We start from the raw sequence: 24,427 nt of genomic DNA on the forward strand, positions 1-24,427 counted from the left end.
TTATTACCACTATTGTTATTAATATTATTATCGTTATTTTAATTTTAAGCTGTACCACTTTTCAAAAACCCGTTTATTTTTATTTTATTTGATTAATTGTGAATGTGCAAAATTTTGGGAAATTACCCATCAAAACTGTTTTAGTGTTCCTTAAAAGCTGTCATTCATTTGACATGGCTATTAGGAAAAATTAGATCCAACGTTCAAGTTCGCTTCGACCAAACATCTGCTCCAAAAGGTACAAATGAGAATTGCGCTTACTAGCTCTACAAGGAAAACATTAAAACAGGGAGCATGTGAGGATTGAATTTAAGCTAAAACGGCCGCCATCACAGCATAGTTATCTAAATGTTAATTTGCTCGATCACAAACCCGTCACCAAAATGCATGCAACTTACATTGAAAATGACATTAACTTTTGAAATGGAAATTTCTATGAAAAACTACTCAAAAATAGCTTTATTCCAATAATTATTAAAAAAAAAAAAAGTGACAAATGTATTTAAAAAAAACCAACGGCAGCTGAGTTTTGGACATTCAAACTTGCCAGCAAGGTAGTACGAAGACAGTGAGAAAACAAAATGAGTTTCTCTCGTTGCCTCGTTTTTATATATATCTGTGTTTACGCTTTTGTTCACGCTCGCTATAAAAATGGAGATTTCATGTTGGGTGGACTCACTTCTAGCTCTGTTCGTCAGTTTCAAGACACCGAGGCCCAATGCGGCGGTAGTAATGAACAATTTGGTGTCGCACAAGCAATTATCTTCGCCGTCGAAAAGATAAATAATGATCCATACCTACTTTCAAATATCTCCCTTGGATATGACATCAGAAATTACGACGGAAATATTACTAAAGCAGGGAAGATAACTTACGAACTGTTTGAAGATACCCTCTGTGCTAGCTCAGCAGCCGGTAATAAGACCAAAAGGAAGCCTATTGTTGCCTTAATCGGTCCCTTCGACTCCCGCACAGCTTTGTATATTGGCGGAATTCTCCGTATGTTTAATGTCTCTGGAATAAGCGGAACAACAACCAGTGGGGAGCTGAGTTCCAACAGTTATGCTCATCTGTATCGTACTGTGCCCTCCGATACATTTCTTGCAAAAGCTATGGTCGACATCATTGAACACTTTAACTGGAGTTATGTGGCTGCCGTTGGACTTGATGACTCGTATGGCAGAGGCGGAGTATGGTCTTTAGTCAATGAAGCAACGGCTAGGAAGCATCCATTTTGCATCGCGATGACTGAGTTTATACGTCACGAGGCACAATTTCCTAGCATTAAGTATGTCGTTGAAGAATTGAAAAGCCGCGAAAATATCAAAGTAGTTATCTTATGGTTATATGGGGACTATTTGCAAAGGTTTATAGAAGAAGTCAGCAGACAAAACCTCACAGATCGCGTTTGGATTTTAAGTGAAATATACTCGATTTCGAAAGAAAACGACTTCATGGATTCAAGATTCTCTGTCTTGGAAGGATCTATAGGATTTCAACATCATGATTACAATGGGTACGAATTTAAAGAAAGCTTAAAAACCATTCTGACGAACGCAGTGACTGATAATATGACTTCAGAGTGGAGTGATGTTGAGGATAATCCATGGAACTGTCAAGGATTTCGACAAATCCGCGACAATTCCAAATCTGAGCAGCACCACAGCAATGTTGTTAATGAAATCTACAGCAGTTACGTTCCATACATCATCGACGCTGTGTACTCAGCAGCCCATGCTCTGGACATATTGACCACAGATTTGAACGGCATCGATGCCAGTGATCTGCAGCAGTTTGATGTGAATATTAAAAAAATGCAAAGGGTCCTTGGAAGAGTAAATTTTACAGGGTTAACAGGAAAAATTAAGTTTGACAAATTCGGTGATATAGACTCGGCGTCATATGACATTTTCAGTATCGAACGAGTATCATCCGAGACCAATGGTCTTAAAACCACCCTTGTAGGAAAATGGGAAAATCATGCAAAAAGTAAGGCTCAGTTACATTTTTATCGTGAAATTCTTTGGAGGACTGTGAATGGTGAAACACCAAAATCTGAATGCTCGGAACAATGCCAGCCAGGAACGAGAAAGTCGTCTACTTCACCTTGCTGTTGGCACTGCGTCCAGTGTCCTGGCGGCTCAGTCAACCCTTATCCTGGCTCTGCGAGTTGTGTTGAGTGTCCTAAGGGTAGAACAGCTAATCAGGCTAAGACAGAGTGTGTAGCTTTGCCCTCGGCAAACTTAAGCTACAACAGTGTTGGCGGAATGTTTATTCTTGGGTTTGCCACTTTTGGTGTAATTCTCTCATTTTTTTCTTTCGTAGTGATTGTTAAATTCTGGAACAGTCCTATCGTCAAGGCATCCAAAAGGGAGTTGAGCATTTCTCTCCTGTTATCTGTTCTTTTGTTGCTATCTCTGACATTCATAAATGTCTTGGAGCCCACAAATACAATTTGCAGAATTATTTATCCGGTTCGCTACTTGACATATAGTCTTTGTCTCTCTGTCTTGCTAACGAAATTCTTGCTTATCTCGAGCGCATTTCAGGTTCCAATAGTGATCAACTCTCTCTCGGACAGAGTTCAAGTTTGTATTTTAATAATGTTGCAAGTACTGCTGCTGATTTTTATTATACCGTGGCTTCAACTAGATCCACCGTTTAAAGTGCAACATATTTATTCCGAACTCTACACTTTTAGTAACTGCAAAGCATTCACTAGTTTTACTGGAAAAAGCCTATTTTCGGTAATATGTTTTTATGTTTTCGTCCAGTTGCTACTATCCGCAGTTTTTGCCTTTAATGTACGGAAAATTCCTGAACATTTTAGTGAGGCAAAGCGGACAGCTTTTTCCTTGTACATATTTCTGTTATCCTTGCTATGTTTTCACCCAGTGGAGTGGTCTATCGATGGATGGTATGTAACGGTTGTGGACTGTGTCACAACTCTGTTGAGTGCGTATGGTTTCCTTGGTTGCATATTTTTGCCCAAAATGTACATCCTACTATTCAGACCGGATCTAAACGCCTTGGCCAACATTAGACAAGAAGTCACTCAGTTCTCGTTTGGCTCGAACCGTGTTCGTGTCAGACCTGCTGTTGATATTTCCACCCAGGAACCCCAATGTTAGACAAAAGTGAGACAAAATCCTTAAAATATTAAGATAATAGAAACGAAAAAGTCTCAAAGTAACCATTGTATCCAATCTAAAGAATAAGTACCTTTTAAGTATGTTTTAAGCGATATTTGGTTGAAGTGAACATTCATTTCTTAAAGGAAAAACCTAATTCAAAGGACATTCAACTTCCATAAAATTTTATGTTTGTTTGTACAAGGTGATTAAAGTGAACGTTTCCTAATTGAGTACTGTCTATCTTTTCTATTCGAGATTGAGCAATTGCCTCTACTACACGTAAAAAAAGATTTAAAATAAATAGTCTTGTCTTTCGGTGTGGAATGATTACAAAATAACCAAAGTATAAGATCACGATGTACCAAGCTTTGGTGCATGCTTCTGAATCCTCTCGAATCCCTCCAATAATTTTAAGGCGATTAGAAACAAATGATTTGTTGATTGTCATCTAACACGACATTGAGTTGGCTTCTTGGATGAAAATCGCGCGTAATCCAAGCTAGAATGAGTATTCATTTTAAAATTTTGCCCTGTATGTAATAAACGAGTAATCGCAAGTGCCTTAGTGTAATTAAAGATTAATTGCACTTGTATTTCCAAAGTTCTACAAATTGCCCTCTTCTCTTAGTGATTCGGGAAATTTATCAGTTGGAGAACTTTAAACTTATGCGTGAAATTGACTCTTAATTGCCCTCGGGCCAATGCGATTACATATATAATTTGAGGTCGCTTTAATTAAAATGCAAGTGAATGTTGTATCTGAGAAAAATATCTGTTTTTCAGATACAGCGGTATTTAACGAACAGATATTTCAAGCTCCCTGGGCATGGATCGCCAAACCAAGAATTCAAGGCGCCAAGCAAACAGCTGTCTTTCGCTTGACACTTGTGGCGAACCACTGAGGAAGAATTGACGGCAATACAGTTTGTAGTATAGAAAACCCCAGGACAGGTACGACTGTTTTGCCGACCGAAGGTTGCCTCCAAGATGTCTAAGGTTGATCCGCTGCCACAACTTATGGACTGCGTGTTTCTCTCACATATGGTAACAGACAGCAGCTCTTAAAAATAAAAAAAAGGAGGGACATCAAAAAGGCAAGGACAATAAAAAGGAAAATAAAAGACTCGGCCAGTGAGAAACGGGATCGACACTTACTTGTTCCCATAACAACAAGCAAGTGTAAACTTTAGTAACGTCTAGATCTCCGTTATCAACACCAAGATCTTCTGTTTTTCTTACGCTAAAAGCAGATGTTCAAAATTAAACTGAAACTGTTACATAGGAGATAGATGGAGAATAATACATGGACGCGCGTAGATATGGAATTTGTCTTCGAGTTTTTCAGATACAGCAGTATTGTGAGCTATCGACTTGAACACGTGTGAGCGCAGAGAACGAGTGAGATGTCGATTTGAACACGAGGAGAGAAACTCCGTATCTACAAGCAACCATGTATTATTTTGTTTATCATATAAACACAGTAGCCCTTTAGTGAAAAGAAGTGCCTACTTCATTAATGAATGAAAATAATAGAATTGACAATCGTACAGTGCGTTTGCGCTAAGGTTCGAGATGGAAAAATGCGTTGAATCATGATTACAAAAACAACAATGGGCATAATTTTCAATTTACAAAATTCTCATTTAATGACCGACCTTACCGACCGAGGAAGTCTATTAAGTAAACGGCTAAAATCAGCATGTGGCAAATCTTCCAGTTGTCGATTTTCGGTCACAGCCGCGAGATATGCCATTACCAAAGCCACTGAATACGTAGCTTTCGGTTTTTAGGAAGGTAAGTTTTTTATTGGGCAGGGGAGGGGGGGGGGATGGGTTGGGGTATTTTAGACATTTTTTGCGAAAAACGCATGCATTACCCTTCACAAATACCTACACAAAAACATCTGACCCTCCCCTCCACCTCCTCCAAGACAAAAATAACCGGAAGTGAAAATAACTAACCGGAAGTGTTACTCACATAACCGCTTCTGCGCACAAAGCAGTTAATCGCGTGGCGTGTGATTGCACGGTGAAAACTTGAAATTGGGCAAGGATGTACGAGGAATAGGGAAGGTTCTTTTTTTTATTGGGGGGGGGGGGGTTTGTGGGTCGGGGTATTTTAGACATTTTTTGCGAAAAAGTCGTGGCCCTCCCACTTCCTAGAATGGATTAATACATGACCCTTCACAAATACCTACACAAAAACATCTGACCCAAGGAAAATTTTAGCGCAAACGCTACCACGATTAAGAACAACATTGACGACCTTTTGAAGCTGAAGGTCCAAATTGATGAGCTGAATGCGAAAGTAACTGAAGATGATAATGCGCTGTTCGATTCAAACGGACGGCATATTTCCGAAGTTCAAACTGACTCGCAAGGTGATGTAATAGATCGAGTTGTCGGTTCAACCCTTCGTAGCTTAAGTGACAAATCGACACCGAAGACTGATTTTATACCAGAACCCCGAGCAGAAACGTTACTGCCGTCAAAATATGGACGAAAGCGGGTACGGGTCGAGAGAGACGATTCGACACCTGTAAATAATTTAGATTAATCTTGACTGGTAGCTTTGCTTGTCTATACAAGTTTAAGGTTTCTATACACTTCGCGTGTTTGTTAACAAGTAAGAATCAACAAAGCGACATAGAGTAATTTTTTCCTTGCCAAAAAAACTGTTACCCTCTCTCGGTTGCGAATAAAACAGGTTTTACCCTCCCAATTTGCATTGTAAAAAATCAGTACTCATATCTCTCCCCTCCGAAGCCCCGGCCAACCCCACCCCCACAATAAAAAACGTACCTTCCTTTACATTGGTTTTCTCCCCCTTCTAGGAGAGTTTGAATGTCAATGTCTGTAAGAGATACGGATTTTTCAATATTTTAGCCGCCATAATCCGAGAAAGTTCTAAGAAACTACCCCGATTACATAAACAACGATGGGCATAATTTTCAATTTACAAAATTCTCATTTCATGACTTTGTTCTTACCGACAGAGGAAGTCTATTAGGTAAACGGCCAAAATCGGCCTTTGGAAAATCTTCCAGTTGTCGATTTTCGCTCTCAGCCGCGAGAAATGCCATTGTCAAAGCCACTAAATACGTAACTTTCGGCTTTTATCACCGTATATTGGTTTTTTCTCCTTCTGGGAAAGTTTAAAAGTCATTTTCTGAGAGCGATACAGATTTTTTAATGTTTTAGTCGTCGTAATCCGAAAGAGTTCCGACAAACTACCTTGTACTGAGGATCGTGAAGGTTTTGCCGTTCATTCATCAACCTGACCGAGTGGCGCGAAAGGCGAGTGGCGTGTCAGCAGCTGATTGGTGGTATCAAACACGTGTGAAAAAATATCGTATCGTTGTGTGCTTTTGCGGCTTTTCTCAGGGCTAGGAATCCATGTATAATACCTTAGTTTATATAAAAAATATTTTTCTTACATGATCCTGATGTTATTACTCCTAATTACGCACAATGCCAATCATGGAACCGCAGTTTCAAAGAAAAGTTTTTTTTAAGCCCGGTTTCATAGGTACATCAGGTGAATTTTTGGGTATTCCTGGTTTTAAAGACATCTTTCCCCCATTACATCCTACAAAGGGGTCCCCACCGATGAGGTTTTCATACCAAGAATTTCGCAGTGTTTCCCTGTGTATCCTCGTTTGCAAATGCAAATGTAGCTATCGTCTTTGTATTGTGCAGCGCATGTCCCATTGTTCTGACAAGGCCAACTGATGCAGGGAGACTAAAGGAAAAAAAGGAAAATGAGATTCGTCACGTACATACGCCATCGACCTTAGCCCCCTTTTCTGTAACGAATTGTGTTCTCATTCAGAATTTTCTTACCTAAAGAACTAAATGAGCTAAATATTTTCTGTATGGTTTATTAACAGAATTGAACGCCGGTTGTAATGTACTTCCTGTAAGCCAAAGGTTTCTAATTATTGATGCTGATAACACTGAATGCATGTGAAACAAACTTCATGAGCGTTAGACCTATACACATATTGACACCCCCACCCTGATACAAGGTGGAAGGTGCCCCCCATCCAATTTTCTACGTTTTCATATTTTGAAAATGTACATGGATGGCCTGTTTTGGTAATCTAAATTCGAGAGCGCTGTTAAAGCCCGTGAGTTGTCATTCAACCCTTAAATTGCGATTTTTGATAAAATTGTCAAGAGTGGTTTGCTCTTACCGAGATGCTATAGTGATGAAATTGCTCACTGATGGCAAACTTGTCCGAGTTGTTGTAAATGTCGGTTGGAAGTAATTGACATAGCAGTTTGCCATTCATGCCATGAAATACGGCCAGGTTAAAGGACAAACAGGATAGTGAGTTAACACAAGCTAAACCACATTCGCTTCCCGCTTTCACAACATTATTCGGTCCAATGGTGGTGACGTTCAGAAAGGCGAACCTGTGAGCTTTAAATTTGGCGTAAGCCATTCCCTTTTCTATACCTCGGTTGAGGAAGTTGCCGCCTACATGGATGTTTTCTAATGAACAAGTACATAAATGAACTAAATATATCTTGAACGCCATAAAACACCCCTTCTCACACGCCCACCCTCAAAGATGGGGCCCATTTAATTCCTAGACTTGAATACGAGGAGTTCTCGTGAATACCATATAGAGCACGTATTTCTTTGGATGCAGCCCGTACAATTTTCAAAACTGAAACAGAAGCTTCCAAACTTTGGTAATTTTTAAATGGAAGAAGAAATTTGTAGACTGTAGTACAGTTCAGCCATTTACATCCAATCCGTAAAAATTATAATTCTTATTTTTATTGGGTCTCCATTTTCGAATTTTTTGTCAAGGGGGAGTGGGAAATGGGACGATAGTTAAGAATTTGAATCTTTAGCCTATAAGAGAGTGGCAGCTATTGTTTAATTAGTTTAGGAAAAGTTTAAATTAATATCTTTACGTAAGCGAAACGGAAATAAGACAAAATTTTAAGAATAAATTAATTAATTACCTTGTGACACTTTTATCGAAAACGTCAATGTCATCAGTAAAACCAGGCGGCTTCTCATCTCCGGACATTTCATTATTTTCTTGCAGCTGTCAATTGAGTAAGGGTAAAGTGATCGTCAATTTACTTTTTCACATAACACTAAAGCTCGACACGAAGTAACGATCGGGTTTTTTTTCGGTAAAATCCTGCACGATTCTGGACTTTGGTAGACTTCAATATTGATAACAATGCTTCTCAATTTCGTCTAGGGAAATAAAGTTGAATAAATTATATTCAATTTCACGTCAGCTCAGCGATCTCTCCCGAAAACATGCTCAAGTCCTTGGTATCATGATGCCTCATTCTCTTTCCTCAAACATACCTTCGAAACATAACTTCGAACATTTAATAATTTCCTAGCGATTTCTACTTATCCCAAACGATGGGTGGAAACACTGACGACTGACATTGTTACAATTTCTGTTTTTTACAATTAACACAATTCATAAAGGTGTAACACTATCGATTGACACTTAAACCCATGATTGATATTCAGCGCTATCGATCTGCCTCAGAACACCAGCAATTTATAGTTAATGCAGTCTTACAACGGCGTTTGGCGCAAAAACACCGGCGATTGAAGTTCAGCACTAACGATGAACCATTTTAGAACGAAACGGAAATTGATGTACAATTACGATTTGTTGCTAACACTAACGATTGAGTTTTAGTTGTCACTAGCGATTGATATTTCAGCACAAACGATTGAGTTTTATCACAAGCGACTGATGTTTTAGCACTAACGATTGAGTTTTATCACTAGTGTTTGATATTTTAGCAATAAAATATAGTTTTAGCACTAACGATTGAGTTTTATCATCAATATTTGATATTGTAGCTTTAACGATTGAGTTTTCTCAACGATTGATATTTTAGTACTAACGATTGAGCTCTATCGCTAGCGATTGATATTTTTGGCACACATGACTCCCCATAAGAGTGAAAAGTTGAAAGGTGAGAGAAAAATACAAATAGCACTAAATTTCGTTTGTCCTCATTGTCTGTGATGCTTTTTTTTGGTAAATTATAAATAATTAAAAACACGATTTCTTGCACATCAAAGCGATCTTCGCATTAGCACTTGTAAATTTTCAAAGACTACAAATTGCACTCGCCCATTCGCCCTACGGGCTCGTGCAACTTTGTTACCTACACATATACAGTTACCTTTACTATCAGCCGTAGTTAATCGTGCAGTCCGCTCGTCCAAGTAAGAGTAGTCCTGAAACGAATGTCGGCAGTCTTTAGTATTTGACTTTTCCACAACCCTGCTCCAGCTGACGTTATCATCAGAGTCACGTGACGAGTGTGCTTGTCATTCGACTGACAAAGAACCCTTAAACTCACTCTGATGAAAACCTCCAATTAGATTTTCGCCAGAAGTTTTTTCCAGGGCTTCTCTCTTTTGGATGATCAGACTACAAGAGCCCTGGGTTTGTGTCATTCACTTAAAAACACGTCATAGAATGTGTTAGTTTATCATAATAACCGCTTCAATCAAAACATAAAAACGCCAAGAGTAAGGCAAATTGCAGAAGATAAATTGCATTCGGTAAAGCCTTGCCCTTTATATCGCATTATATATTACCAACAAAGCATGTGTGAAACAAAACGACTAAAGATGGAACACAAAATGCTAATTATTGTAAATAGGTTTGAATTGTTAGTACTACAACGATGTGACTTTTCCGGAGACGTTGTTTATACATACTCATCGGCTAATTCAACTCTTTGATAAAACATATCGACTCTTCCACCTGACTAATTTCAAACAGTTACTTTATATAGATGGATTTTATATGAAGTTGATTTATGGCCGAATGATTTCCGATTTCGTTGCTTCTTCGAAAATAAAGATCATTGAAATCGGTTTGACAGTCCACCGGCGAACGCTGAAAATAACCGGATACAATTTTCAAATTGATTCTCAACGTGTCGAGAGATTTCCTGAAAGGATTGAACTCCACTCCTGACACCATGGGAACAAGCAGAAGTAACAAGTAATACTTTCTCGTCGTCTCATTATGTTCCTAACTTACGCCTGGATCGGTTATTATTTATTTAGTATCACTACTGGAGACGTGAAGCTAACACAATATCAGGGCACTTCATGGCAAGAAAGGAAGCTTTAAAATTTTCGATCCTGACCTTAGAAATGACAGATAAGAACGTTTAAGTCGTTGTGATAGTTTAACATTAGTCCTATAAAAACTAAACTGAGCCAAACCACAAGGTTGCATAGTCATATGGATGGGCTGTTTATCACAATTTTGTGTCTCATCGTGATAGCCTACCGTCTTGAGCGTGCCACGTCCTGCTCTGACGGTAAGTTTCCTCGCTTATTTAACGATATCTTTCAAAGAAGAGCTTATCTTTTTAATACTTTCCAGGAATAGTAAGCAGTCAGGAAAGGGACACCAGGCAGAATTTCGAGTAGAAACTGTAATTATATTTTTCCTCAGATTATCGGAAATGGCTTGATTTTCCACTGGCTCTCACGACACCAGTTTTCACATTCAGACTAACATCTGTGCCCCTTTTTAAGCAACGAAAATTTTGCCTTCACAGTGAGGTTTGCAAAGGCTCCTTGATTGCGTTGCTCTAAAAGACTAATGAAAAATATTACAGTTAAGCTTATGCCGACATTTAAATAGAAGAAAATCTGAGTGATTTTTCCTAATTGAATCTTAACAAGTATCTTCAACGCAGGAACGGCTAACGAACAAGTAGTAAGATCTGTATCTTAAAATGAAAAAAAAAAAAAAAAAAAAAAATTAGCTCAGAAACAAGCGCATTTTTGTTAACTTTTCACAAGAATTGATTACCAGTTTGCAGGTGAATCTTATCATATTATATACTCGGTTCCAGATTTACATAATTTGCGTACGTTCAAATGGTATACAGCGGAACATTTGAGTAGTAAATTCAGCTTTAGCGCTAATAACAAACAGAAATGTTGTTTCCATTACCAAATATTGTCTCCCTAAAAAGGTTTCATATTTTTTTAATCATTTCGACCGTTCAAGTTAAGATTGGATCTTTGGCAATTTGATGTGTTTTTATGCACTCACCATTCATTAAAATCTATGTATGAAAATATGGATGAAACTCATCGACGAACATAAAAGAGACCTGGGGTGCGTTGTAAGACTAACAAGTTGATTTAAATGCATGTATTGCCCGTGGCATGAACAAGTCTGAGTTTTAGTTTTTATTACATCTTGCCAATTCCCCTCGATCTGCACATAAGGTTCCCACACAAAAAAAAATGAAAATGAAAATGAACAAACAAAAAAAACAAAATAAGAAGCAGGAATAATTTCATATACTTCGCATTTGGACTCACTTTTGTAAATAAAGTTAATGGTTAGCCGTTAAACAAAAACTGACAAAATTTTTAGTTTCCAGAATAAAATGTCGTTTCGAACAACCAAACCCCAAAATATCACCAATCTGAAGAAAGCTTCCTAAAAATCTTCATGCTAAGTAGTGCACTAAAAAAAATTATCACTTTCGTCCTCTTTTCACTTTTTTTTAGGTCAAGCTCGCGAATTGCGCTTTCTTTCTTCCTTATCGTTTGAAGGAAAATACCTCGCAAACCACGTTATAACAACGATCAACGTACTTGACAGAGACCTGTGTGAGTTAAGATGTTATGTTGAGAGCAACTGCGTCAGTATTAATTATGAAGTTCAGCCAAACGCATCACGAACACACAAATGTGATTTGAACAACTCAACTCATAAAGAACATGACCAGGATTTGGAAAGTGCACCAAGATATTCATACCATGGAACAAATGTAAGATTAATTTTGTAAAACTGTAGATATTTTTATTGAAAAAGGGTACGGCCTCAAAAGAAATAACTCTACGGGTGCACCATACGAGTCGGCTTAGAAAGGGAAAAACATTTTCTTAACACTGCACGCTTGAAAATCAAAACCATAGCAAAGTCATGAACGCATAGCGTAATTTTTGTTAAATAAAAATTAAAAAGGAAAAGAAAGGAAAATTGGTCCTTTTTGTGGCTCTGCAGCAAGAATAGGGAAAAAACTGAAAAACTTCACCTTCCTCGAGATATATCAGTAATTATTCATATTCTTTGTAAACAGAAACATCTCGTTTGCAGCCGTATTTACAACTTTTTTTTCCCGGTTGGATAGCATGACAAATAGTTCAATTTTGCTAATGATTTTTGTGATATGCTACAGAGAGAAGCACCTTGGGAATTTGAAAACTTAAGCGAGGAATCAGGAAAGGATACTGGAAGAAAACTAGTAAAATTGGTAATTTGTTGAAGCGTCGATGCATTTAGCACCTGTATGCTAATTAGACCGCTATGAAATCGAACGGAATAATTGAATGGTAAATTGCTATTACTGGTGCAGGTGCGAGAAAACTTGGAACTAATTTGGTTGCATGTGCAATGAACGCTAGGAGCTAGGCAAGATGGTGTCTATCAGCATGATGTATCTCTGGCTTACTAACTGAGCTCACTCGTTCATGATTTCATTGTCTTAGCACTTAAATAAAAAGAATCGTATATATGAATCATATATATCGTATATATATATATATACATATATATATATATATATATATATATATATATACATATATATATATATATATATATATATATATACGATAAACTGGCATAACATCAGGGTAGTAAAAAGTAGTAAAATTTCTCCTTGTCACTTCATGCTACAGAAAACGAAAAAAATAAACTGCACTATAGCGGCTGGCCTGGGCCATTTAGTTCGAATGCTGACCTAAATTTCACTATATTGCAATATGGAGTGTCCTGTATACTTCCGCAACAATATCAAACATTTTACTCCTTTTAAGAACCATTGCGGCCAGGCCCCTTGCAAGAACAAGGCAATCTGCCAGTCTGGTTTCACAAGCAAAGGATATCGCTGTTTATGTAAACCAGGATTTACTGGTCCTTTATGTGAGAACGGTGAGAAATGGATTTCAATTAATATTTCGACATAAATTTAAAATAGCCTAAAAGATAAAATGTTGATGTAATGTTCATACAATTGGTGTTAAATAGCAAAGCACCTGAGCCCAGTCTAGCTCTGGCATGCGCACTGGCTACTTTGCTCGCCTCCAGGGTTGACATTCCTATTTCAGTGGCTGCTCTTCTGTTACTGCCGCGGTTTTAATCTTCCCAGCACCCGTTTAACTTTGGTGCAAATAAAGAAACATCCTCGAGATCCATGACATGTAAATTGGATGAACTTTTTGCGAAATTAGTTCATGAAATATGGATATGAATACACTTTACTTAACTTTGCTGATCAGGAGAATTTATGACAGAAATTATTGCCAAATTCCGAGAGGAAAATGTAGCGCAAGCGAGGCTTCGTGGACACAATTAGCAATGACGTAATCATGCATAAGTGTTATTTTCCCCGAATCAAATTAAATTACTTTCATTTTTCCCCGACAACTTCCGAGCCGATGACAACCAAATCAATACATCCTTTAATAACTTCTAGATACCTAATTTAACGCTCCAAGAGGAGAGTTATTACTAATGTCCATATGGTCATAATAAAAGAAAACTGAGTTAATCTTCTATCTCCCTCTGAACCTCAAGTATCGAAACAAGAATTATGACGGTTTTAAGGGTTCATGTTAGGAAGGAACATCGGTTCAAATATGTGCAACCTTTTCCCCATTACTGAAAAAAACTATACTCTCTGAATGCAGAACCTCTACTTTCCATCACAATTTGTGAGGGAAACTCAGGAGCGATAACGTGTCAAAATGGACAGAGAATCCAGATCTTGGATGCTACATATGGCAGAAGGAACACACAAACATGTCCTCATCGTGCAGACTCGAACACGAACTGTCTTTCCCCAAATTCTCTCTCAGCCGTGTACAACTTGTGTAACAACTTAGTGTCATGTCACCTGGCGCCTAATAACGGTATGTTTGGGGGAGATCCATGTGGAGGAACCTACAAGTATCTTTTGGTCGAGTACCAGTGCGTGTAGAGGTCAAGGAGAAGTCAAAATAATGATAGCGATAAAGATAACAATAACAGTTATAGTGAAAAAATAAACAAAAAGGAAAAAGTAGAAAAGGTAACTGACCTATTTTAGCGTGGCAGAAGAAATCTTTCCTAACTACTGAATACCAAATAATCTTCATAAATCGTTGCCTTCATCAAGTCATTTCCATATCACAAGTAAAAAAAGGATCTTCAATTGAACCGCTGACTCTCGAAACCAACTTGTTCAGATATAGTAGAAAAAAGAGTATCTCTTTATTTTGTTTTTCAAACACGACTTGACTGAGCCATCTTTCCATAAGTATAGAGCTGCAATCACGAGGAATGGAGCTGTAAGCTGAGAAACTGTCTGCTTGATTTCAAAGGGTTATAAATAAACCCAAGTAGTCACAAAACGGCTCGTCTCATGGAACGTTTTGATCACACAGTCAAGGGTAAAAGAAAACAAAGAAGAAAAACGAAAGTATTAACGAGCAAGTTTAATCGCCATCATTTCGTAAACTAAAAGCTTTCTTTCAAAATAATAATAGCACTCAAGCAACAGGGTACTTCCTTTTTCGATTTGTTCTTAAACGATCACATCTCAGTAAATTCTGTATCCGATTTATTCGCTGACTAACATCCTCGTCAATGTTGTTGCATCTATTATCTCCACCCTCGTCATCTGAAAACATCATGTCAGGTTCCTTTTGGTTGTTCTCTTCCGAAACATTTGATGGTTGATCATTGGAAGGTTTGCTATCCTCAAGATTAAAACGGACTTTCTTGGCGGAAACGTTAGCTTTGTACGGAGTAATCGCTGCGTCTAACCGATCATCCTTCTCTTTGCATCTTTTGTCTTCGAGATCTGCAGATGTTTTCGACTCTTTGCAGATACCTATTTCATCTCCATCTTCAACTGCTTGTTCATTTTCAGTCTCTGATTCGTTTCCTCTACCTGCTTTCGCGGCTCGCAGAGCTAGAGAAGCTTCATTGTCCCTCAGGAAAGCTATGTCATCTTTGTCACCATCTCTGCTATTCTTAAGATTGCCCTCAGATTCTGCACTTGGTTCCAAAGTGGAAGTGGTACTGGAGTCAAGAGCCTTTGATATAAAGGCCTCATTCGCAACATCAATACTTGAAGCTGCAGCCTGTGATTTGTTTTCAGATATATTTCGTTGACTTTCAAGAGATTCTTGATATATCTTCACAGCTGCACAGCTCTTCGCACCCGCATTTGATAGATTAGCCTCATCACTTAATACGATGACGTCTCTGTTACATGCCCCATAGTTGATATGCCCTTCTGCACGGCTATTATCGATCAAAGATTTTCTGTCTGGAACTGTTTCTACCTGTCTCAGCGTTTCAGTAGGTTTCGAAGTCTCACTCGATGCACTACCATCAACGCTGCCTAAATCATCCAACTCTGTCTGAAACAATGATACGTATCAACATTTTCACGTTCTTGAATAACTATAGGTAAGTTACTAAGAGATTTTAGTAACGCTTTTAAGAAATAACTCCATTGATGTGAGGTTCAGTAAATTTATAATTGATGAGGATCAGGGTGAGATAACTGTTAGATGTAGGTTTGTTTCACTTCCCATCATTCCTCTCAAGTGAGTCCAACTGATAATGCTCTTAGTCTCAGCGCTTGATCTCAAAAAAAGAGTTACTGATCCAACCGCAATTTACAACTTACAATGCAGCGCAAATTGATGAGACAAATAGACTTAGAAATGCATTTCTTTACTTTCTTGGTCCATTGATTGCTTTCTTCATAAATCAAATGAAGGTTGTGAAATAACTTCACCCTTACTACTCTTGAAGGGTTATCGAGGCAATTCAAAACAAAACAAAGACGACGTACCTTAGACATGGTATCAGTCGGAAAGGTAATGGAAATTTCTTCCTTAGTTTTCACTTCTTTTCCATCTTTTTGAGCTGCTTTCTGAAACAGGTCAGCGAGCCTTTCTTTCAGCACAACGCACTGATTTTCCAAAAGTTCGGTCCTTCCCACCTGAGTTATGAAGCTCTGTTCAGCTTGCAGCAGCTTATGATGTAGCAATGAGAGTTGCTGAAATATGAATCACTCAGCCAATCAATCAACCAGTTGTCTAGATAACATTCATCCAGTAATAAATCAATTATTGCCTGAAATAATCCACGATCTGGCCTGCCTTATTTTGAGACGCTTCACTTCAATTCACTTCAAATTTAACTTCATCATGGTCATCGTAGAGCAATTTTTTAATGATTTTTTAAAGTAATTCAAAATCGGATTGGTTTTGTTCTACTTCGCTTCGTGATTTGTCAAGAAAACTAAAGCCAGTCTCTCAACAAGCCAGACTTAGGTTAAGATCAATCGCACCCAGAGGACTCACACTGTTCGGCGATACACGAGCCCTGCATGTATCTAATAGCGCCTTGAAATAATGGCAGCCTTTGAATGTGCTCGGCCAACAATTATCATTTAAGGAACGCTGATGATAAGTTGGCCGTTCCGTTGCCCAAGACTGAGTTTTTAAAAAAGAATTTCAGCAAAAATGAAACACGTAGTTGTGAAACTTTGGCTACGTTTGATGAGCTTATTTCAACCTATAGACCATATGCGAAATATCAATTTATCTTTTAAGGATTAACCAGCTTTTAAAGTGTTGATGATAGGCCAGCGTGTTTAAATAAAGTTGATCTTGATCTTAATTGTATCAGTGGTTTTGTTCAACATAATGTACTGACCTCATGAAAGTGGTCTTCGGTTTGACAAGTGGTGTCAGTGAACTCCCTTTTGCTGTCAACTTTTTCCTTTGTTTTGTTTATGATCTCGTTTTCCAATTCCCTAACTCTCTCTTGCATTGTACTACATCGACTTTGCAAAGAATTTGCTCGGTGTGTTTGACTTTCAAGGTCCTCCCTAACTTGTTTAAGCCTTGCTTTAAAAGATGAAATCTACAACAAGATCAATAGGAGACTTAAGCCGCAATGAGGGAGCCTTGAGGAGCTCAAGTAAATGATGGGTTTGTACAATAAAGTCGCTTACATTAATGAAGAAAAAAATTTAAAAAGAGAACAGGTATCTTCGTACAAATGCCGGCAGATCAGCTGTATAAAATCACAGTAGCGGCTATGTAGTCTATGAAGGCAGATACTATTTCCCTCTTTAGAAAAACAATAGCGAAATAAATAAGTTAATAAATAAATAAGCGTTTACCTTATGAGAGAATGTCGGGTGAAATGGGAAAAATTGGAGCAGGAAAGACTCCACTTTCCTCTCCCTCCATATTGTGCAGCGATATGGTAACAGAAAAAAATTCAATCTATTGTTCTGGATTATGTTAATGAAATAAAAGTGAGCTTCATTAATACCTCATCTGAATGAGTTTTCTTCAACTCTTCTTCGATTCCTTTCTGTGCTTGAAGGTTTTCTTCATCCTGGGCCAGACGTGTACCGAGTTCGTCGAGTTCTTTCTGCATTGACTCTATTTTGGTCTTCTGTTGCATATTATGTTCTGACCAGTTACTGTTCAGTTGTTCCAAAGAGTTATGAGCCTCTGACAAGGAATTGTGCTCTCGTTGCAAGTTTTCAAGACGACTTTCCAGAGCCTTTTTCTAACATGATATTGAAAATTTTTCAAAAAGAGGGTAAACTCGCTGATGAAACCTTGCATTGATTATAAGGGTGCCATAAATGGAAGTTAAACATTGTTTTATGGGGTTAAAATGACTCATGCCAAAAGCGCTTGAATTTCGTTTTAACCATGGAAGAGAGGCAGAGATGACAATAAAATGTCTGAAATGTGTCTTTGACAATCCTCCTCGTTTGTAGTATCTGACACAGATTAAGAAGCTTTCAAAAAAAAGGGATGACATGACATTTCATTACCCTGATGCCAAAAAAGGCGCATGACCTCATCCTGTGAGCTCTTAGAATTCGAAATGGCTAATTAACCTTAATGCACAATACCTGATCATTCCATTCTGTTTCTCTAGCTTGTAATGTCTCTTCTAAACTAAGCTTTTTATGCAGTTCGTTATCAAGACACTTCTTTAGTGTGCGACACTCTGTTTTAGTCTCGTCCAACTCCAAATGAGCAACTTCTTCAAGCTCACAATGCTTGTTTATAGATTGCACATGCCGGTCAAGGAGTGCATGCGCTTCCTCTAGTGACTGCATCAGTTTCTTAATAAAAACAAGAAACTGATATGAAATTATCATAAACGCTCACTGTTATTACGGTTGTGATTGGACAGCCTCGATCCATCGGCAAAGTTAGGTCAATCTGATTGCTGGCTTGTTTCAATTTGGTTTGTTTTATTTTTTCAATCCACTTGATCATTGGGACGAGGTCCATAAAAAAATCTTGTTTTGGTTACCTTATTTTCTTCCCTAGAGTCCTCCTGCTGGCTCTGCAATTTTCGGCAAGCTTCATGTTGCTGAAACCATAACGATATTTTTTTAATGCCTCGCTTTCACTATTCCTTCTTGAAAGAGGAATTTTGACCCGATGGATGGCGAATCAGCAAATCAGTTCAACCTCTATCTTCATCAAGTCGTTTAACAGACAAATCACTAAACAAGTTGTAAGAAAATTGCCGAATACTGGCCTACAAATAAACTAAATACCATGTGAAGTTCTCTTTCCAGAGCATCTAAACTGCTGCGTTCCTTGTCACTGTCACTCGATAAAGAATCTTTCTTTTGTGAGAGAACTGCTTTCAAAGCAACTAGTTCGAACTTTTTACATTCGAGTTCTTTCCTGCAGGATTGAAGGAGGCACTTTTGATGCTCGTTGGTATACATCAGTTTTCTGTGAAGCTGGGAGGCTGCAGTGACTGAAAAATAGGTAAGTGATGCCATTATAAATAACAAACCGAAGATCGATACTTTATTTTATTCATACGTATTCCGTGGCGTATCAAGTGCATTTGTCGCAAGGTTTTTTATCATAAGCTGTTGACAATACGTTACCCTTTGTTTCTGTCTTTTCCACTAGCTCTGCTAACTGAATACATCTATCCAGTGCCTTTTTACTACGTTTCTCAAGGGTAGATATCTGAGACTCGTGGCTGTCTCGTGCAGAATTTTGCAATTGAATTAGCCGATCCTGCGTAAAGAACAAAAAAAGGGGAAACACTAACGCTACTGCAAATGCTCCAACCAAAATTATTCCTTTGGATCATTTTTGTTATCATCGTCGTCACTGTAATCTTTGTCGTCTCCGTCAACTTTGTAACTATTGTCGGCATCCCAATCGCCGTCCTCGTCACAATCGTCGTTGTCCGACTATCTTCCGACTATCTTCCGACTATCTTCCGACTATCTTCGTCTTTACCGCCATGCACCATTATCATAGATTGTCATCGTCGAATTTCAGTATTAAATTTACAGAGGACGAATACCAGTATCACTGCTAATAAATTCTAAATTTACCTGCTCTTTGATCTTCTTTTCGAGCTTGTACTTCACCAACTGAATCAAACATTATCATCGAAGTTATCACCAGTTCAGAGGAGTTCAGTAATCACGGACAAGATAATACAAGTGCACTCTACGTAAATTCAAAAATGCTTGTGATATGATCAGATTATTTGGGAAGCTACTCCTATGGAAATCTCCTAAACAATATACGAAAATACCACACATCAGTTGATCAGCTAATCATCTTTCTGTGGCTACAAACTCCCGTAAAACGCACGTGATCAATTCAATACTGATTGGCAATAACTTATAATCAATGGAAACTTACATGAAGAGTTCGTACTTCATCCTTTAATACTTTTAGTTCCTTCTCCGCACACTCTACTGCCAGTGCATGTTTGGCCTGAAATGGTTGGATAATTGACAGAGTAATCCACTCCAATAGGAGGACAAGAAAAAGACAGGTGCACCTACGCTATGAAAGTCTTTACTAGAGCGTAAGGGCTCACACTTTTGAAATCTCTGTTCCAGCCTCCATGGCACAACGCGACAAGGGATTTGCTAATCCTCTTAGATCTGATGGGATACCAGTACAATGAAGGTTAACACCAAAAGTAAGTATCCCCTACATTCCACATTTATTTTCACAGGTCTCTTACAAATTTATTGATACCAATTATAACTCTTGAATGAAGTGATGCACTGTGAAAAAATAGTGTATTTCATAAAAATAAAAAACAGTGACCTCCGTCAGGCCTCGAGCCCAGATCTTGGATGGAGCCAAAAGCAAACGCCACAACTACCCTAAGGCCAGCACATGGTGTCTGGAAAGCGTAAGAGTCGACAAGTTCATGATAATTGGAGTCTTATTACCTTGTCTTCTTCATATTGTAGTAGGCGATCTTCTTGCTTAAAGAAAGAAGCCATTAGTACACAAGTTAACTCGGTTAGAGACCACAGTTCGTTAAATGGTTAACATCATCACGAAACTAGCAACAAATTACAAGTCCTCTGGACAATATTATATTTATGAAACCAAAAATGCTAAGAGAGACCATTGTCAAATTAGTTGATTCTAAATGCCCTTCCTGTTTCGTGCTCCTGGTTTTTCTATGACTGCAATATTCACTACACTGAAATTTACAGCACTGTTCTCAAATAAATGCTATTTAATCTTCCCTTATATGTGTTTATTTCTAAGTTAACCTTTTTAGGTATATATGTTTCTTCATTTCGTTTTGTTATTTGTCTGTAAGTGAGATTAGTTACAAACGGAGGAACTGAGTCACTCGCTCACCGCCGCCAACAAGGGGAGAGGTTTACCTAACTTGAAAATAATGAGGATGTTCGTCGTCTCGCTTGGTGCTGTAAATCAGGATTCTTGTGTCAACTAAGGTTTTCAAGATACAACTCCCGCACTTTTTCACTCTAAATGTTAACTTTGGTTCATATTTTCATCTGTTTCCACGCGCACTCAACTTTTGGTGGAAACCACAATATAATTATGAGCTTCCCTTTGATCGGAAAATAAATTGAGGTGTACTCAACACTTTTGATAATTCTTCGTCAGACTGATGTTTCCTTTTGTTAGGTTTAATTACACACGATTAGTTACCTGCTTTTTCGAGTCAATTTCCATCTGGGTTTGTTGTTCAATTAAAATGTTATTTTTGGCAATCAGTTCTTCCTAAAACGAACATAAAACGAATCGAGGGATTTAGTAAGAGTGCTAGAATAAAGTTAGGAACCGATGACGAAAATGTTAAAATCTTTGCTCAATATATCGTGCCCTGCTCTTCCGGTCAGTTGTGAGGAGTTTGAGTGGTTTATTTAAGTTGAAATTGTTATTTCTACAGTGTCATCTATTTACGCCGTTCATTTTAATAACATAAATTACTAATTAACTGATAAGACGAAATATACTCGCTTGTGAAATGTAAGGCGTAAGTGTCATCTATTTGCGCCGTTCATTTTAATAACGTAAATTAATAACTGATAAGACAAAATATACTCGCTTGTGAAATGTAAGGACTCCTTTCTATAATAAGAAAACAAAGCAATAACGCGAATGAAAAACTCCTATCCATGTTTTTATCTCGAAGGCTATGCAAATTAGTCCGTTGTGATCTATTTGATTGATTGTTTGTTTTTTCAGCTGAAATATGAAGTCGCCATTATTGTAACAAATGCTAAAAATTCATCCTAAGTGGACTTCAAATGTAAAAACAAAACATAAAACAAAAACAAAAAAAGCAGGTTTGGAGGTACCTTCATGCGCTCCTCTTCATGTTTTTCAGTCATCAGGGTCCTGATTTTTTCCTCGTTCTCCACGTCAAGGGTCTAATTTAACCCCCCCAAATCAAAATTGATGAGAACACACTTAAAATATGCGACCTATCTACCTATCTATTTCTCTATCTATTCATTCGCCTATTTTGCTTATATATAAATATATAAATTTTTTTTTTTAGTTTTTAAGTGCGCAAAATTAAATTATAGTTATGATGATAACAAAATGAAAACAAGTATGAATTTGAATTTAATAATATAAAGTAACCCGGTATTGCATTGGATTAGCCGAAGTTTTCTGGACCAAATACAAAGCGAAGACTTCGCTCTCTGATCAATTTAGAGAACTACCGTTAACCCTCTCAACCAAAAAGAGCCAAAATTTAAACCGATTATGATCACTTGTGTTTTCCGCCCTTCAGGCGATTTGCTTGCCTTTGCTGTTTACACTCTACAAAATGCTACGATCACCTCAACACGTGGACAACACGATTTTGTTTTTGTCCAATGCACCGTCAGTTTTCTCGTATTTAAGCATATTTTACTCCAATGAAAAAATGCGCAAGCGAACCTATCTTGGTGCTCCTAAATACTTCAGTTTTTGTTCCTGACGATTTCTTTTCATGTGTGAGCAAAAATCTCGAGAAAAAAACTCATAAGAAGCCTGCATAGCCGATGAAATAAGAGTTAAATTTTTTGCGAGAAGTATGAAGAGAGCTGGAGGCGACATGGCTGGGTGCACTCTCTTCGCCAGAGTTTTGAAACAGCTTGAGATCATACTCGTGGGAGTGTGAATTTCATGGCTTAAGTCATTTAAAATTTGTTTACGTACCCGCTGAATCCGCAGCTCTTCGATGGCCTACAAATAACCAGTAAGGAAATAAAGTTAAAATTGTGAAGGCGTGTCAGCAGTCTACGATTTTAATAGTTGGATTTTTTTTCTGTATACTTACCACAAAGAGGTTGTTTTTAAACCTTACAGTTCTCGACTCGTCAATACCGATGGTAGCTTCATCTGCACTGGGATAGCTGTTGGACACTTTGGTACCATCTCTACAATCCTGCCGAGTCCCTGTAGCACTCATGTTTTCATCCTGCTTGACAGGTTTCACAGCATCCTTCATATTTTCTTCCTTTGTAAGCCTTTTGTCATTAGCGCTGCTTGAATAAGCCCGCTGACCTATTGTTGTCAATAGTTCAGGTAGTTTGTATTTGTTCCTACTGATGGTTTCTCCATTCTTTTCCTGCCAGAAAATTTCCACAATTTAATTTTTTTGGCTAGAAGCTGTAAGTTAAAATGTTTAGTTGCTCTAACATTTTAAACTATTTTAGTCTTAATATCGTTGGAAATCTGTAAGCACTGGTTAACATACCCTGACTTAACTAAAAAAAAACATGTAATAAAAACAATGGTGCTCATGATCTCACAAAAATAAAAAGTAATCTGAGTCTTATTATAATGTGTCTTTGCTCCAATATACTCCTCTATAAAATCAAACTCGTAACCAACATAAGAGTTCTCCTACAAAATTTAGTACCCTATATTAACGTATCGAAGTAAACAGGTTTGTATTAGGGTGTGGGTTATAGTCAGAAGTAAATTTTTACCTTCCCGCTTGACACATCATCTCCACAAGTGTCACTTGATTCACAGAGCGAAATCAGCACCTCATCTTCAACCTCATCCTCCACTGAGAAAATAGAAGACAAGTGTTTGTTGTTATTTAGTTTTTCTCCATTTCAAAAATTAAAATTCAAACCTTTTTGATGATTGCAAAGAGAGAAAATGGAGAAGGGCAAAAAATAGTTTTAGCAATAAGAAACTCTTTGAGTTAAATTACACTTTTCAAAATACCAAAACCAAATGATACAAATTTAACAGAGGGAAGAGGAGTCACACCTTAAACAACAGATAAATATACAGTACAAGGTCGAAATAAAGTAACATATCAAAAGTGCTATTGTAAATAGTGTTCTAGTAGGCTTCTCTCGTATAGAAAGACTAGGGAAGGGACAATTTAGTGCGTTGAACTTATTTTAGCTGTTTTAGGCCAAAATATGAATATATGTACGACAAATTGGGAGTATAGAAACGAGAACATGGCTTTATGTGCGAACTATCAATGTTATTAATTAGGGAAATAGTCGAAAGTTTACCTCCATTTGAAGACGAGACGTTTTTCTCCACTTCTTCTTTGCAACTCATCGTGTTTTCTAACAGAAATAAACAACTTCAGATAAAAATTTCAATGTAGACAGAAAAAAGAAAAGGGTAAAAACCAGAGAAAAATATTGTCGAACATTTTGAAAACTATACATTCAAAATTATTGGCTGAAATTGCGATAAAACCCCTTGGTTTCCTTACCGTCCCTACATTCCCAATGTTCTCTTCATGTTTGCGTTATTTTGTGAGCTTCTTTGCACAAAACTTGAGAAAAAGGCTAACCTTTTTCGATAACAATGGTAAATTGTTGTGTTTTTTCTTCGGTTCGTTTTTTGTCTTAATATTTCATAGGAAAGACTGCGGCGCAACGTACGGTTTCCCGCGCTTT

The 24,427-nt window shown here is 37.7% G+C and overlaps 5 protein-coding genes across 5 annotated transcripts; 2 read left to right on the plus strand and 3 right to left on the minus strand.

Annotated features, from left to right (window-relative positions):
- Window positions 1–581: 581 nt before the first annotated feature.
- LOC131779390 (extracellular calcium-sensing receptor-like) lies at window positions 582–3,138 on the plus strand. Its single transcript, XM_059095937.2, has one exon. The coding sequence runs from the start codon at window positions 582–584 to the stop codon at window positions 3,129–3,131; it is 2,550 nt and encodes an 849-aa protein (XP_058951920.2). The 3' UTR covers window positions 3,132–3,138.
- A 253-nt stretch (window positions 3,139–3,391) lies between these two features.
- On the minus strand, window positions 3,392–9,390 carry LOC131779391 (uncharacterized). Its single transcript, XM_059095938.2, has 5 exons — window positions 9,320–9,390; window positions 8,114–8,199; window positions 7,330–7,631; window positions 6,758–6,875; window positions 3,392–4,194 (listed from the first exon to the last, which is right to left on the minus strand). Exons 2-5 carry the CDS (start codon window positions 8,184–8,186, stop codon window positions 3,914–3,916), a joined length of 774 nt encoding a protein of 257 aa, XP_058951921.2. The 5' UTR covers window positions 8,187–8,199; window positions 9,320–9,390; the 3' UTR covers window positions 3,392–3,913.
- An 859-nt stretch (window positions 9,391–10,249) lies between these two features.
- LOC131779392 (uncharacterized) lies at window positions 10,250–14,579 on the plus strand. Its single transcript, XM_059095939.2, has 4 exons — window positions 10,250–10,477; window positions 11,691–11,953; window positions 13,005–13,119; window positions 13,878–14,579. Exons 1-4 carry the CDS (start codon window positions 10,399–10,401, stop codon window positions 14,165–14,167), a joined length of 747 nt encoding a protein of 248 aa, XP_058951922.2. The 5' UTR covers window positions 10,250–10,398; the 3' UTR covers window positions 14,168–14,579.
- A 103-nt stretch (window positions 14,580–14,682) lies between these two features.
- Window positions 14,683–18,983, minus strand: LOC136276840 (uncharacterized). The gene is made up of 7 exons (XM_066166695.1): window positions 18,791–18,983; window positions 18,541–18,600; window positions 18,131–18,346; window positions 17,533–17,775; window positions 16,906–17,115; window positions 16,037–16,243; window positions 14,683–15,596 (listed from the first exon to the last, which is right to left on the minus strand). Exons 1-7 carry the CDS (start codon window positions 18,965–18,967, stop codon window positions 14,718–14,720), a joined length of 1,992 nt encoding a protein of 663 aa, XP_066022792.1. The 5' UTR covers window positions 18,968–18,983; the 3' UTR covers window positions 14,683–14,717.
- Window positions 18,984–19,082: 99 nt separating this feature from the next.
- Window positions 19,083–24,373, minus strand: LOC131779393 (myosin-8-like). The gene is made up of 11 exons (XM_066166303.1): window positions 24,241–24,373; window positions 24,032–24,088; window positions 23,483–23,565; window positions 22,828–23,118; window positions 22,707–22,733; window positions 21,854–21,925; window positions 21,201–21,272; window positions 20,459–20,494; window positions 19,914–19,988; window positions 19,598–19,636; window positions 19,083–19,271 (listed from the first exon to the last, which is right to left on the minus strand). Exons 2-11 carry the CDS (start codon window positions 24,078–24,080, stop codon window positions 19,083–19,085), a joined length of 933 nt encoding a protein of 310 aa, XP_066022400.1. The 5' UTR covers window positions 24,081–24,088; window positions 24,241–24,373.
- Window positions 24,374–24,427: the final 54 nt, after the last annotated feature.

This window comes from Pocillopora verrucosa, chromosome 5 (assembly GCF_036669915.1).
Source record: "Pocillopora verrucosa isolate sample1 chromosome 5, ASM3666991v2, whole genome shotgun sequence".
Classification (NCBI taxonomy): domain Eukaryota; kingdom Metazoa; phylum Cnidaria; class Anthozoa; order Scleractinia; family Pocilloporidae; genus Pocillopora; species Pocillopora verrucosa.